The following is a 15,488-nucleotide window of genomic DNA, read 5'->3' as shown; positions in this document are numbered from 1 at the left end:
ATACTCCCACCCTTAAAAATAGAATCTATCTCCATGGGTGGCTGTTCCTTAAATATAGAAACTTTATAAACTTTCTATTTTATAATGGATCTCACAGTCCACTAATACTATTTTATTTTTTTTCTTCCTCTCTCTTATTCTATTAGAGCATCTCCAGTGGACGGATGTCCCACTCGGACATCCACTAGGACATCCCGAAAACACATCCCGCCACGTCACTAGGACTTCCCATCCCACTGCCACGTCACTAGGACACCCCCTTCACAATCCGCCCTTCCAACTAGGACTTCCCGCAATAAAAAAATCACAAATAAAACAATTTACGTTTACAGAAATAAAATTTCAACACGAATACGAACTGGAAAAATTAACAACTTCATTTAAAAAAAACATACATGATTTGAAAAAAAAATTACATAATAATAAAACAAAAAAAGTACTAACATCAACGTCAACCCTTCCGCGTCCAAACCTCTTCGATAATATCGTTCTGAAGTCGAACATGGGCATCTGTTTGCCGCATGTCGGCAAATGCATGCATCCGCTCGACCTCTCCATGAGGTACCCACATATTCACATTCGCGGTGGCCACGCCGTGACTTGGACCTGCACCCGTATCATCTTCATTGGTCCACTGAGTCAGTTTCGCAGCTTCATTTTCGACAATCATGTTGTGCATTATGATACATGCGTACATGACATCGCCGATGTTGGGAATATACCACTGCCGTGCAGGACCCTTGACTACCGCCCATAGACTCTGGAGCACACTAAATGCCCGCTCCACATCCTTGCGCGCTGCTTCCTGACGGCTCGCAAAGTATGACTTCTTTTGTCCGAACGGATGCTTGATTGTCTTCACAAAGACGGGCCAGTTTGGGTATATCCCATCCGCCAAATAGTATCACATATTGTGTTAGTTGCCGTTGGCGACGAAAGTGATGGCGGGACCAACGCCATTGCACTGAGCATTGAACATGGGCGACGACTGGAGAACGTTGATGTCGTTGTTCGACCCGGCGACTCCAAAATAAGCATGCCATATCCACAGCCGGTAGTCAGCTACAGCTTATAGGATCATCGTGGGATGCTTGGCTTTGAAGCCAGTAGTGTACATCCCCTTCCAGGCGGCGGGGCAGTTCTTCCACTCCCAATGCATACAATCTATGCTGCCCAACATCCCAGGGACCCGTGCACCGACCCATGCATATCTACCAGACTCTAGCAGTCTTCGGGGCTCGGACTCCGAAGATACCGCTCACCGAATATCGCTCTCACGCCCGCGCAAAAATTCTGCAGACACTCGACGTCTGTCGACTCGCCAATGTGGAGGTACTCGTCGAACATGTCGGTCGCGTGAGTCCGGGTTTGCGACAGTGCACTTCTGCAAGGGCGTGAGTCCGGGTTTGCCAGCTGCATCCTCCCTGATCCTAAAATACATGTATCTTCTCTCTAAAGCACCCACGATGTGCAGAAACAGCGGACGATGCATCCTAAAGCGTCGCCGGAATAAGGCTTCCCCAAAACGCGGTTGCGGAGTACAACCGAATATGTGCAGCAATGTGGTCACGGGGTACTGTAGCTCGACGATGGATCGGCCGAGGTACCGCAGCCTGCTGCCGCCGCTGCGCCCTCTGCTGTAGCAGCCTATCTATCGCACATCAATAATACTAAAATATTACTAATATTTCCTCCGAAGTTACTACTTTTTTTACCGTTTATACTCTATCTGTCCGCGAATAGAAGTTTCGATTTATTTTTATTATAAATGGTAATTGTATAACTACTTTCTACTAATTTATTTCACTCACATTTCATTTAAATTCAATACTCCATCCGTTCCATAAAAGTAGAAACTTTGGAACGACATGAATTTTAATGTAAAAATTGGTAAAATGTGGAAGAAATAGAAAAAAAAATGGTTAAAGCATTGCTAATGGAAAATGAGACTCTTTTATAAGAAAAGAACAAACTTATAGGAAGATTACTAATTTTGTAAGACATTCAAAAAAAAATAAAAAAGAATGTATTTTTATGGTAAAAAAAGTCCTACTAGTACTAGTCTACTACTGCACTGCAGTGGAGTAATATTAAATTTGAAATTACCGGCAAAAACACAAAAGTGGAAAACCCCAAAATCGTTTGCCCTAATTCTGATTCTCTTTCTACAGCAGCAGCCAGCGAAGAATTCCAGCCACGATACGATGTCGGAGGAATCTACGACGAGGTACCGCATAGGTTATGCTCTTGCGCCCAAGAAAGTGAAGAGTTTCATCCAACCATCGCTCCTCAATCTCACCAAAGAGAGAGGGATCGATCTATTTCCCGTCCAGACCACCAAGCCCTTGACCGATCAATTCCCCTTCGATTGCATCATCCACAAATCACCCGACCCGGAGTGGCGAAACCAGCTCGAGCAGCTCATTCATCAGAATCCAAACGTCGTCGTAATTGACCTCCCGGAGGAGATCGAGCGCCTCCACAATCGAGTAACCATGCTGCAGGCGGTGGACCAGCTGGAAATTTCCAACGGGTTCTCAGTCGGGGTGCCGAAGCAGGTGTCCGTCGAAAATCCCCAATCGCCGATCGACTGCGGTTTAAGTTTCCCGGTGATTGCGAAGCCGCTGGTGGCGAACGGGAGCGCGGGATCTCATCAGATGTCGTTGGTCTTCAACGAGGAGGGCTTGCGAGGGCTGAAATTGCGCCAGCCGTTTGTGCTGCAGGAGTTCGTGAATCACGGAGGGGTCATTTTCAAGGTCTACGTGGCGGGGAGGCACGTTCAGTGTGTGAAGAGGAGGTCGTTGCCGGATATCTCTGTGGAGAAATTGGGGGTTTCGGAGAATTCGGTGTCGTTTTCTCAGATTTCGAATGTGACTGCGGAGGATCGGAGCGGTGACGGCGTGGAGAAGTTAATCGAGGCGGCGGAGCTGCCGCCGTCTGGTTTTGTGACGGAAGTAGCTAGTCAGTTGAGGGAGGCTTTGAAATTGAACCTTTTCAATTTTGATATGATAAGGGACAGTAGCGTTGAAGGGCGGCATCTCGTGATCGATATAAATTACTTCCCGGGGTATGCCAAGATGCCATGCTACGAGACGATTTTGACTGATTTTTTCCTCGACGTTGTGCAGAAGAAGCCGGACGTAATTTCTAAGGACTGTTAGCTGAGTATAACTGAGTGATTTTGTGACTCCGAGCCCGATATTATGGCCTGTTGTGGTGGTAAACAACCACCATTTGGTTCGCCGTGGTTGATGAAACAATGCGGAAATAGGATAAGAGGTGAGTGATGTGATTGAACACAAGCAACACTTGCTTGGACAATCTGCTGCAGGAAGCTAATCATGTGTTTTTAATCTCTTTTATTTGACTGTTTTGGATTTCAAGACTGAAATAAAAGCAACTCATTTCATGTTTGCTCAAGGATGATTGCCAGAATTGTTGGCAGCTAATGATATGAATTTCCAAGATCCTTGCACCCTTTTTGTTATATAAACACACATGTCTATGTTTACAGATTTTCTTAATTGAATGCTTACTCTGTTGCTTCCATTTTGTTTCATTATGTTCGTTGTTAGATTATTCATTCTCAACGGTTTTCGGTTTTAGTTGTGGCTAATAGATAGTTTGGAACGATGACAGCTTATTATTTTCAATGTTCTATCTAGCATAAACGCTGGATGTTTTTTGGAGTTGATCATAATCTCAGATGAATGCTTTTATTAGTCACATTTCAATGACAGTGTCCAGTCTGTTAAAGATCATTCCGGCTGTAGTTGTAGTGTAAGAGGGAGCGGGAGTTGTGAATAGTCAACCAAGCAATTGCAGTTCCTAAACTAGAATTTTTAGACTGCTGTTATGATTTACAATGACATTTTGCTATCTTGTTAGTCATGATACTGAGACTTCTAAGGTTATGGGGTTGATTCTGGTTGATTTGGAGAGATTCTACCACCTCTAATAGTTGTTTGAACTAATTTGCTAAGAACATGCAGATCAGTTGTGAACTGGTTTCCTGTATCATATTTTACCTACTCTACAGTGAGAGTAAACAGAAAATATACATAGAAATTTTAGGGAGAAAATTGTGGAGAACATGAATCACACTGCTGGTGAATATGATCATACCTGCTGGAGAGTCTATGTCGCAGCAAAGAAATAGTAGGGTTGAAATCTAGTAGTTTTCTCATTGTTAAGTGTTCGGTGTTTGGGACACCATCTGTTAGCAGCCTCTGTCTAGAAATGAGATTGATCATGGTGACAGTCTGTGTTGGCTGCAATAAAAAAACACTGTTTATAATACTTGATTAAAAAGGAGCTCATTTTGAAGCATGATTTTACTTTCTCAAGATTCAAGAACTTGTTTCTAGTAGTAGTTGCTTGCTTCGTCGTCCATGAGGATATCCTCTAAGGCATCAGTAGTCGCTGGAGGGATGGAAAATTCTGCTGGAGATGAAATTGTTTGGTTCTTGATCTGTGTTTAAATGCACTGAAGATGCTGAGATGAGATCAGGTACTTCATAATCCATGTACATGTTAGATGATTCCACAAATTTGTTGCTATTTACATCCGTCACATTGTTGGTTTCCATTGTGTTCTGGAAGACAGGTCGAAGTGTGTCTTTGAAGCTCGGTTGGCATGTCAGAGTCTCAAATTCAGGTTTTGCAGCGAATCTCTCTGACTGTAAGCCTATCTCAAAGGGATCACATAGCAGTCTGCTTGTGACTCGAGCTGCCCCAGGCTAGGATAAGTTTCCATCTGGAGAGAAGGCGAAACTGAAGCCAGCTGTAAAATATTGACCACCAATAGAAGCTTCGCGAGACTAGCAACGTCCTCTTGAGATCTCACAACACCTTCCCAGGTAGATTTCTTGATCTATTACAGCTGAGAATCTGAGGTAACACAAGTATCAAGATGAGCTCTCTGCATATGAGTGTCATGGTCTATTCAATTCCGGAGCAGCTTTTCTTGAGACGGGTATTCCAGAAGTTCTTGATCTCGTTATCAGCTCTCCCTGGCAGGTAACTAGCTCTACTGACCACCTGGAAAACATAAAACAAGTACTAATAATCATTAAATGCATAGAAACCTGCCTTTGACACTGCAGGAAATCAAGTCTACAAGTCTAGATAATGAGATTTGAGTAGTTCATTACTTGTTGAGCCCAGCAAGTTTTGGGAGCTCTTTCCAGCTGCCATGGCCATATTTCTGAATGCAGTAAACGAGCTTCTCGTCTTCTTCAGGCGTCCACGTGTTGTTTCTGTGTTTGTGTCTCTCTCTTGAGTGATTTTAGTTGGTTTTGTGTGGAATTTGTGTGATTATAGCATCGTTTTATAGTGTGGCAGTGTTTGAAAATCTTGACAGTGGCTTGCTGTGGAGAGTCATTAACTTGTTCTTTTTGCTTTCTTGAAACGTAACAGGCCCGTGGCCGTGAGAGATACCCCGTTCGGGTTTGGAACCATTAAAACCGAGCACCACTAGGCCCGGGATCTTATATTCGGCGGAAAGGAAAACTGATGTGGATGCTGAAACTGATACTCCATTCATCCACCAAAGAGTGTGCAATATTGGGGATGCCAAGTGTTTGAATTTAATTACTTTAGTTGTTATTATGACTAAAAGTGATATTTATTCTTAATAAACGTCACTGTTTATTTTTTTAAGAACATATATCACTTTTGTAATTGTCACTTTAAATTTTTTAATTTAATTGGTACTTTAAATGTTATACGACTAAAAGTGATATTTCTTCTTAATAGAGGTCACAGTTTATTTTTCTTTTGTTATGATTTAAGAACATATATCTCACTTTTGTAATTGCCACTTTTAATTATACACACGTCATTTGTTTTATGAAACATACCAGGAGTAGGACTTATCACTTTTGTTCAGAATCCCCTTTATTCGTTATTAGAAAGAATTTTAACACAATCAAATCTTTTTATAAGTCACTTTTAACAAAAGAAACAAACAACCGATTATAAAGAATAACGGCAAATTTCACAGTAGAAGATCAAACTACCAGTTTCAAACCTCCAAGTAAAGCTTACCATTTTCTAGCATTCAAACCTCCAAACAAATATGCAAAACTATGTTACAACAGATGCATGATGAGAAGTCACATCTAGTTAGAAATATACCCATCTATACTCATTTCAAGAAAATACACGGTATCCATCCGCACATACAATGCTCCCACACGTTTGCCAACGGCCACAGACACATAGCCGAGACTTTTAACAATACAACATTGCTTATAATTAAGTTATTACGCAGACAAAGGAATATGAGAGGGGTTCTTAAGTACCCATTGTCCGAGTCAATGGATTCAGACGACATGGCACCCAGAGCCCTCGTTGGTGAGGATTCTTTAGGACTGAACTGTAGGAAGAAGGTAACCCGATTCTTTATACTTGGGCCACTTGGAGATCTTCCTCTCGTCGTTTTTCCACAGCTTTGCAGCCAGTGATTTGAATCCACTCCTTGCATAAGTGACAAACAATGTGACAAGCTCTCTGCAAGATGCAACACAGAGTTACTTGCAATAAGTACAGCTTCGATCGTGCAAATTAGGATTATTAAGTTAGGAAATATTATATATCATCGAAGAAACTTTGGAAAAAAACCCGGACTGGGACCTAAGATAACATATAATGAAGGAAAATGTTTTGGCCAAATAAATCTGCCATGGTAAGGTCAGGTAGAAATATTTAAAATTTCCATTTTCTTTCTTTCATAACTCACTACAAAATTGGCATTTATCTCTATCGACAAGAATGAGGGTCACGTTTTCTAGACCTCAGACGACAAACAGAAACTAAATGCATCTATGAGATTATGGACTGAATCAAGTTGCTGCGATGCATGATTCCTTATCTTTAACCACTTATAGCTAAGGATGGCTGTTGAGACCTTCTCCAAGAGTCGCATTCTACTACAAAGCCTAAGTATCTGATTAACATAGTAACATATAAAACAGATGAACTGAAAATGAGAAGCATGAATATATGAACAATGGGTACTCAAAGAAACTTTTTTGCAAACTATTGATAGAGGAGTGTTTCACTTACAGCGGAGAGCAGGGAGATCGACCGCCATTCACGTAGTAGACAAACAGGTAGGAATCGAAATGCTGCCCGTTGATGTAATAAAAATTGTACAGCCGTCTTACACACTGAAATGACATCTTCTTGTACAAATGTATGGCTGGGTTATTGTATGAAATCACGTGTAGATAAACAGCACGGCAACGTGAAAGATTTGATGCATACTTTGTGACCTCATGGATTAGTGAACTGGCTGAAAATCCGATAACATAGAGTTGAGCAAAAGAGCCTACTTATTACATAAGAAAACAGTGAAAAAACCACAATTTACCAATTCCCAGATTCCTATAGGAATCGATGACTCCCAATGTTAGGATGTATACTAATGTTTGGTCTGTTCTAGATGCGTCAAAGCTCAATAAATCTTCTATCTGCATGAAAAGTGAAAGCTCGATTGAAATAGGGGAACACCTACCTTATCAGTGCAAAACAAACTTCAGCTTTACTGGAAGTAAAGTTTTCAAAGAGAGATGAATTCTCATACGCAGGAGTGTTTAGTGTTTAGGTAAAAATAAGGGATCAATTTGTACATAACCTACATTTTCATAGTTACTTGTATGGCTAAGCATCTAATGATAATCAATTCCACCAAGGCTCACCTCACTGTCTTTGGCTGGAATAATTCTTACAGTAACAAATCCAACAAGTTCGTCACTCTGTTCATCAGGGCGACTTCGATCAACAGCTCCCCACGACACAATATCTTGGCCATTGACAACATTCTGGAAGAATTCAGTTTCATACCTGAAGGAGCATGAGATGGTTTTAAGAAAAGAAAAGGAGGGAAAACACTGATCTATTTTTTTAGCAACCAGAAATTGTTCTAACCTTATGGGAAACAGTTCACCATGAGTTCTCTCAAGAATCACCAAGTCAGATGGCTGTATTGGCCTATAAGCTATAACTGGACCGCGATGAACTTTGATGTTTACCATTGAATAATATGGCATCAATCCCCAGAAAATTTTTTATGTATGTAGAAACTCCACAAGCCAACGATCTCTTCCATTTAGGCAACATTAATTACATCAGCCATGCAGCCTTGAGAATCCTATTAAAGGAGTTTAGTCATTAATTTGTTCACAGTGATATGCATGCAGAGAAAAGAAAAAATGAGTGAATCAAGTCTTACATAAGCTACTGGAAATTATGCGAAACACTGACTTTAAATGCAGAAGTTTATATCCATGTTTTACAAAAGAGTTTTATCCCCGTCTCAATATACAAATAATACATGACCCTTGTCCCTCGCACAATCTTTAAACAAAAGAAACACATACTATCTCTCTTCACAGGGGACAAAAACATCAACGAGCCTCTCTCTCTCACACACACATACACACAGATCCCTCCTGTGCTCAGCCACCCCCATGCTGTTTCAGCTACTCAGGAGAAGAAAATCATGGTCATGACAATAAATTCTTCCAGTGGGATTTTAGAATCATAAGATTAAGGTGGTGTAGACATATTTCTCAGCTTGTAAGAATGTGGCAAAAAAATTGTGCCAGGAAAGCATCAGCCACAACATATGTGCCAAGCTTCTGTAAAAGCTACTGTGCAAATAGCTGTGTAGGAAGCATGCCACAACCAACCAGCCTTAGCGCAAAAATGACAATAAGGCGAGGTCACGCCACCATCTTATGTGGCGCAACAGGCAGCACACAAAGGAATGAGGCTCGTGACTTGGCCAAGGAGCCCTTCAGATCGTGGCTTGCGCCACATCATCCAAATGGATACAAAATTACTTTTCCAAACTTTCAGTGATGAAACGTCTTCAACCATGCCAAATTCCAAATGGGTAAAAACTATGCTGCACCCATATATTATGTTATCCTAATTCCTAGCAATCATCAATTAAGCAGGACACACCATCTAAGTCAGTTATTCTCAAAAAAGGCTATTATTTCACCCAATGAGAAGTTCAATAAGATTGTTAACTTATGGAGTTTCTTAACAACTAGAAGAACCTGAACACAAACACTAAAGCAAATTAGATGCCTTTTGCAACAACTGGCCGTTTCGAGTAGATCACCAAACAACTTCAATGTGAAACAGCACAAACCGAATAACTTAATAATCAATCTTGCATTTTTGCATAGCTAGTGCTAGTCTGTCTAAATTCTTAACGGCTGAGCTATCCATTCGTGTCGATATTATGGTATCACGTACCCAATCGGAAAAGAAAAGCTAGAGGATGAAATACCACAGCACATCCTATATAACAGGTGGTATGCAAACTCCTTCACATTACCCCTTTTCCTTTCAGCCACCTCAAGAAACACAAATCTCATTGAACAAAAAACAAACAAAAACAACGATCATATCAAAGCTCAAATTGATTTAACACATAAATTCCTCCAAATCCGACCAATTCAAGGTATACTCGTCCAACAAAGCATCTGAAACTCATCAACACAAATTTTAAAAAAAAAAAAGATAACAAGCATCGAACATGAAAGAAACCAGCAAAATCAGTTGAGCAGCTCTCCACAAAAAAATAGCATAACAAATTTACACAGCACAAAAATTAAAAAAAATAATAAAAAAAAAAGTTGCAAAAGTTACATCTACCATATCAGCAAACGCTCTATCGAATTATAAGAGCAATTTTGAGTGCAAACAGATGATCGAAACTGTAAGATTCAACAAAAATCAAAGTTCCAACCTTTAATCAAAGCAGAAAGGGGACCAGAAAGAATCGATTATTCTACTTTCCTTCGCTGATACGAAATAAAAACTCGGATTGCAAAAGGGAATAAATCCCTCTATCGATTTCAAACCTTCTTCAGCGTAGTCGATACTCGCCTTTCCGTATATTATATTCTTGAGAATTTTTTTGAGTGAATAGTCAACCAACTACATGCGCAAATCAGTTGTGGGATCTATTCGAATTCGATTATCGAAATTAAATCAATTTTAAATAGTAAATCGAACCTGCGTAATTTTATTTTAATCAATTTTATTATTAGTTATTTTAATTATTAGTAATTTAAAGAAATTATTAAAAAAAGTTGGAGTTAGAGATTTAAGTGTTAAACTCACTCGTGATTTTCAAATTGATTGGGAGATAATTATGTAAATATCCAATAAAAAAGTCACTTATTCAAAATCTACAGATACTATTAACTTTGAAAGCTTAATATTTTTCTAAATTATTATGGAAGAGTAAATATGTAGCAAGTATATTAATACATTTTTCACTACTTCATATTTATAAATCAATCTCAAATATAAAATACCAAAAATATCAAATTATTTCTCACGACGGTTTTACGATGTATTCAAAACACGATTAGCTTTGTACTTACTTATTTCATTTGTAAGTGAATAAGCTAGAATAGTAAAATCTGTTGCGTCTTCTCGAATTTTCATCGTGCTTGATTAGATAATTTGTAGCTTATTTATTAATTCCTGATATATTGTGAAAATTCGAGATATTTATTTTTGCAATACAATACACTTCACAATAAGGAGAAGCCTCATCAAATATACATCATATTATCCAAATCATGTGCGACATGCTTGATGAGGAACGAGGGGTAAATGGTGAAGGTAATCCATTAGGGATGATCTTGAAAAAAAGTGAAAATATGTATGACAACCCAACCATGAGACGAGAAACGTATGTGCGATGTGCTTGGCCAATCACGAGACGAGAAAAGTATGTGCGATGTGCTCGGCCCAATAACGAGACGAGAAAAGTATGAGTGACGTGCTCGGCCCAATAACGAGACGAGAAAAGTATGAGTGACGTGCTCGGCCCAATAACGAGACGAGAAAAGTACATGCGATGTGCTCGGCCCAATCACGAGACGAGAAAATTACGTGCGATGTGCTCGACCCAAAAATGACACGAGCAGATCAAGCTCTAGTCATGAAGAGAAGGCAATTTTAGCTACATTCTGCAACAACCTGACATATTTGTAGTTCTTTGTTTCAAACTCCATAAAAATAGCATTGCTAACAAAAAATTTCGAATTGTATTTAGAAAATAATGTTACCTAGGCTACAAGTTAGAGGAAAGCTCCAGCCAGAAATCTATGATTCAAAACAGCTTCTGCAATTGGCCTCTGTCGATAATCACGGTTCATCATAGCCTGAGAAAACAAGCACGGGAGAATATCAGCGAAAAAGACATCAGGAAAATGGCCAGCGGATCAGTTTGCGAAGAGGGAGAGTTACGCGAGCATACAAGAAATGTAGCTAAAACGACTCCAGACAGTTAAAAAGGGCGAAGGTTGACGATCAACATAATAGATAACAAAGCTTTTGTCGCTTGAGGAAATCGAGCAAAAAAAGAAACAGAAATAGACGCTGTACAAGGAAGTAACAACCTGAAGTAACTCCCATCCTGCACCATCCCCGAGATCAAGAAATTTAACAGCTTCCACAAGACGATCATCAGCCAAACAGTATCTGCCACGATGCAAGTAAATAAACTATGAGCCTCGAGAAATGTTTAGTGGTTAGAAACTCTGTATAGACATTTGAGAGCTGACATGCTTTGCATGAAAATGTATCATTCCAATAGTACCAAGTAAGACAACTTACTCTCGCATTGCTTGGATATCGAGTTGGAAGGTATTCTCGAAAAGCCTCTGATGATTCAACAAATAATTGATCAGAAGCGTTATGATAGCAGACATAGTTTATTAAAAACAAATGTGTACGCATTACAATCAAACTAAGATTCACGTGTGACTCACTCGCAATGAAAGACTGTCCATCACTCCTGCCGCACAAAATGGTATGAAAGATAGATAGGCAAATAGAAGACCAGCTTCATATCTGTCCAGAGCCACAAATACAAAGATAAACAAAAAAAAATATGTTACTAGATTAATTGAAATAAAAAGTGGAATCGTTCAACATACATATCATCTGCAATTCCAAATGCTCGTTTCTCCATAGGAGTGGAAGCACCAGCAGCAGATGCTCTTCGCCAGAGCCCTTCCGATAGTGGATTTGAATTTCCATTTAGCTCAGAAAATCTTAAAAGCCATCAAAATTTTCAATTAGTTTAAGAGGATGTCTTATGCTTTCAAATCCAAGCCATACTGGCGAGCCATTTCATTCGTTTGTAACTTAAGAGTAAATGACATTACTACTATACAGCTCGGCCTCTTGAGCAAGCCTATGATATTGTCCATCTTCATTAGGACCATACCCAAATAAAATCACTACTCGAGGTTTGAGAGTAGCAGAATTTAGATGCAACAGAAAATTGATGAGTCTAAATATATGAGGATTTCACCTACTTTCATGTTACCTTTAATATTCATAAGCTAATGATGAACCATATATTGTTAAGGAATGTTTATTCTTCATGATTGATAAAGTACTTGGTTGAGAATTTTTATCCTCATTATCCTACCTTTTAAATGGGATAAGAATCAAGAAAAATTAGCTCGCACGATAGAAATTATCAAGGGACTCAACTCAAGATATCCTGAAGTTCCAATCCATCTTAGCAAACAATGGATTAATGTGTACTATTTCTAGCTATCTAGGCTAATCCTCAAAGTAAACGCCCCTCTTAGGCCATACCTTATATCAACCGAAAAGGCAAGGTCCCTAAGCCTTGGAACCAGATAAGCAGCATCTTTTTCTGCAATTGTACTGAAATTTGCAAAAGACAAATATTTCAAATTGTCAAACAGACAAAGGAACTTTAGAAAGGAATAAACATGATTTTGTTTTTCAGAAATCTTTAAGAGGCATACTTAAGAGCAACAGAAGAAGGTCCAAGACTTTGATGCAACCTCTCGTGGTCATGCATGTAAGCTAAGCCACGAATTGCTCCCTGAAGAAGTTTTGTAATGAAGTATCTTCTCCTCTTTATAGTTTCACTTTTCTCGAACGGATTCCAAAATGCCTGCCCTCCAACATCACTATATTTTGTCATCTTTTCACTCGCAACTTGTGCATAGCCAGCAGCAGTGTACTTTCCATCATTCCGAAAAGCAAGCCACTGCAGACAAAAAACATGTTATATTTTCCTTTAGTAAGTACCCGAAATTTTAACTTTCAGCAAAGAAATTTTTAGCATTGATGATTCATACCTGCTCACCAGTTTTCGTCTCAAATCCTCCAATAAGTACCTGAATATTCGAGCAGGCTATGGATTTTGAATTGCTCTACAACAACGAGCATTTCATATTATAAAATGAAGGCATGTAAACATAAAGTATAAACATATGGTCAAGAATAGGAGTCGAGACAAAATACTTGAAGGGAAGCATGTGCACCGAGCTCATTCGCAGCCATCAAATCAGCTTCGAAGCCTCCAACTTGCTGACCAGGGTAGACCTTCATGACATTGTAAGTCCAATTAGGATAGCAATACAGCAAAAAACATGAAAGGTTCATTAGGCTTCAGTGAACAGAACATTACAAACAAGGCAGCAAATTTAGCTGGCTCTCCAACTACAATCCTTGGCATATTCGAAATCTACATACAACATAACATCATTCGAACATATAGCACATGAATGCATCAATCATCACCTTAAAAATAACGGAGCTACCTCTCTGTGGACCTTGAGCTATTCTTCCTTCATACAATCTGCAAAGTAGCTGCCACATATAATATAAGCAGCACACCCGATAATGGCAAACCAAGTCAAGAAACACTACGTAAAATACCTTCTATTCGTAAATTTCATATTAAGCACACACATACTCACACAAACACTTATGTAAGTACAATCAACAATGTAAATATAGCATATGACTAAGGCCGAACCAAGTCAACAATTACTACTTAAAACTCCATTAATTCACTAATATTTCTTAAATTTCAAGCTAAATATCCCATTCCAATCCGCATTACGAACACATACACAATGTGTGTGATATAATGTATGATTAATGGAGAACCAACTCAAATATTACTCCTTAAACTCATTTAATTCACTAAGCTTCCTTCAATTCCACACTAAATATCTCATCTCAATCCCACAATAAACTCACACAAGAGACAACACACGCATATATGTGAGCAACTGCACAGGCGCACCTAATTTTCACACTTCCTTCCCCAACATCCTGAGCTCTCAATCTCCCAATATCTCCAGCCATATACTCCATGTCCGTCGCCGATTGCGGCCCCGAGTAACTGCAAAAACATGAATTACTGATTTAAGTCATCATTCGCAGTCTTCTCTAACACTTTGCTACGCACAGGATCGTAAAAAAATACAAGAAGAAAACGAATTCAAACCTAGTAATGTTCATAAATCCGTAACTGCCAATCAGCCTCCCGACCTCGAATGAATCGGAATTCGTAATGAGAGACGCTTTGCAGCACCGATCGGCAGCTCGTCGGCGACGGAGATTCAATCGTGAGCTGAGATTCAGCTCTCCGAATCTGAAGAAGCAAACGCGGGAAGAGAGCGACGGATTGTTAGCTGCTGACAGCATAATTTCTCCTCTCTCACTCTCAATTACTGTTCCTGATTTTGTTGGACAGTTGATAATCAAAGAGAGTGAGGATAGGCCTTTCTGCCACGTGGCATTTTGCAAAAATATCTCGTTAAAATTATGATATTGCGTGGCAGACGGTTATTCCATCAAACAATAATATTTTGATAAATTAGTATATATCCCAAGTTGCTAAAATTAATTTATAAGTAATACTTTGATAGTATTATTTTCGCAACTTGTAGCTAAAATAAAATATTAATATAACTGGAAAGCTTATCTGATCGAATAGTTGTTCCTTTTTTTCTAGATATTATTCAATAATGATTTAATTTGTCAGTTTTAAGTGTTTAATTAGATGTGTTTTATAATTAATTTAGATCTATAGTAATTATATGAAAAGTCCAAAATTAGGTAAAAAATGATCAATGTTCCATTCTTATGCCTAAAAGGCTTAAAAATAGCATGACAATTCTGGTAGCTATTTTGTTGATTATTATAAGAAAAAAACTCGACACTATTACTTTCTTCTTATAATTATTATTCATAAATCATAATTATTCACAAAAATCTACAAAATGGTTTATTATTTTACACATATAATTAATTGACTTGTTTTCAATATTGCTAGTCCACATTACCATTTTTAAATATTTTATAAAATAAATATTTTCATAATCAATGTAAAACTCTTAATAAATTTTGACAATTTTAAATATATTAATATATAATATAATATCAGTAAATTAGAATTTTAAATTATGATCTTCATTAAAAAATAAGTATGTTATTTGATTCCTTTCTTTGTCATCTATGTCATGGAATTTGATTAATTAGTGAATAGTTGAGAAAGATGTTATATGGAGCATTTCATTTGGTGCTATATCACTTAATAGAAAAAAAAGTTATTAGTAGCGTTTATGATATTGCCACAATCGCTTTCCTAATACGGCCAACTTTTT

At 38.5% G+C, this 15,488-nt stretch overlaps 3 protein-coding genes and 1 pseudogene across 7 annotated transcripts; 1 reads left to right on the top strand and 3 right to left on the bottom strand.

The window, feature by feature from the left end:
* The first annotated feature begins 2,106 nt into the window (after positions 1–2,106).
* On the top strand, positions 2,107–5,728 carry LOC121756342 (inositol-tetrakisphosphate 1-kinase 1-like). Of its 5 annotated transcripts, none has more exons than XM_042151895.1 (3): positions 2,107–4,510; positions 4,603–5,019; positions 5,419–5,728. In XM_042151895.1, the coding sequence occupies exon 1, from the start codon at positions 2,205–2,207 to the stop codon at positions 3,159–3,161; it is 957 nt and encodes a 318-aa protein (XP_042007829.1). In that variant the 5' UTR covers positions 2,107–2,204; the 3' UTR covers positions 3,162–4,510; positions 4,603–5,019; positions 5,419–5,728. The 5 variants fall into 5 exon arrangements, with proteins under 5 accessions (XP_042007829.1, XP_042007814.1, XP_042007822.1 ...); XM_042151880.1 differs by having other exon boundaries at positions 5,106–5,728; XM_042151888.1 differs by having other exon boundaries at positions 4,603–5,262.
* LOC121792731 lies at positions 4,343–6,337 on the bottom strand (annotated as a pseudogene).
* LOC121756334 (histone acetyltransferase MCC1-like) lies at positions 6,124–9,980 on the bottom strand. Its single transcript, XM_042151852.1, has 6 exons — positions 9,770–9,980; positions 7,933–8,155; positions 7,704–7,848; positions 7,376–7,475; positions 7,069–7,297; positions 6,124–6,513 (listed from the first exon to the last, which is right to left on the bottom strand). Exons 2-6 carry the CDS (start codon positions 8,052–8,054, stop codon positions 6,369–6,371), a joined length of 741 nt encoding a protein of 246 aa, XP_042007786.1. The 5' UTR covers positions 8,055–8,155; positions 9,770–9,980; the 3' UTR covers positions 6,124–6,368.
* A 561-nt stretch (positions 9,981–10,541) lies between these two features.
* LOC121802505 lies at positions 10,542–14,530 on the bottom strand. Its single transcript, XM_042202188.1, has 13 exons — positions 14,327–14,530; positions 14,123–14,221; positions 13,612–13,669; positions 13,333–13,413; positions 13,167–13,241; positions 12,828–13,075; positions 12,652–12,723; positions 11,979–12,095; positions 11,811–11,892; positions 11,656–11,702; positions 11,439–11,520; positions 11,106–11,201; positions 10,542–11,016 (listed from the first exon to the last, which is right to left on the bottom strand). Exons 1-12 carry the CDS (start codon positions 14,524–14,526, stop codon positions 11,118–11,120), a joined length of 1,245 nt encoding a protein of 414 aa, XP_042058122.1. The 5' UTR covers positions 14,527–14,530; the 3' UTR covers positions 10,542–11,016; positions 11,106–11,117.
* Positions 14,531–15,488: the final 958 nt, after the last annotated feature.

Source organism: Salvia splendens, chromosome 1, assembly GCF_004379255.2.
Source record: "Salvia splendens isolate huo1 chromosome 1, SspV2, whole genome shotgun sequence".
In the NCBI taxonomy this organism is placed as follows: domain Eukaryota; kingdom Viridiplantae; phylum Streptophyta; class Magnoliopsida; order Lamiales; family Lamiaceae; genus Salvia; species Salvia splendens.
The sequence above is the reverse complement of the archived record's forward strand: the minus strand, read 5'-3'. Positions and strand labels throughout refer to the sequence as shown.

What these genes read in the sequence shown, in the direction of transcription:
- LOC121802505 (XM_042202188.1), bottom strand. Translation starts at nt 14,526, where the DNA reads ATGCTGTCAGCAGCTAACAATCCGTCGCTCTCTTCCCGCGTTTGCTTC. An exon ending in GAAGGAAGTGTGAAAATTAG is followed by an intron (nt 13,670 to 14,122) that starts GTGCGCCTGTGC and finishes GCTACTTTGCAG; the next exon opens with ATTGTATGAAGGAAGAATAG. An exon ending in TTTGGAATTGCAGATGATAT is followed by an intron (nt 11,893 to 11,978) that starts GTATGTTGAACG and finishes GGCTCTGGACAG; the next exon opens with ATATGAAGCTGGTCTTCTAT.
- LOC121756334 (XM_042151852.1), bottom strand. Translation starts at nt 8,054, where the DNA reads ATGCCATATTATTCAATGGTAAACATCAAAGTTCATCGCGGTCCAGTT. An exon ending in CTATAGGAATCTGGGAATTG is followed by an intron (nt 7,298 to 7,375) that starts GTAAATTGTGGT and finishes TCGGATTTTCAG; the next exon opens with CCAGTTCACTAATCCATGAG. An exon ending in CGATCTCCCTGCTCTCCGCT is followed by an intron (nt 6,514 to 7,068) that starts GTAAGTGAAACA and finishes TGCATCTTGCAG; the next exon opens with AGAGCTTGTCACATTGTTTG.
- LOC121756342 (XM_042151872.1), top strand. Translation starts at nt 2,205, where the DNA reads ATGTCGGAGGAATCTACGACGAGGTACCGCATAGGTTATGCTCTTGCG.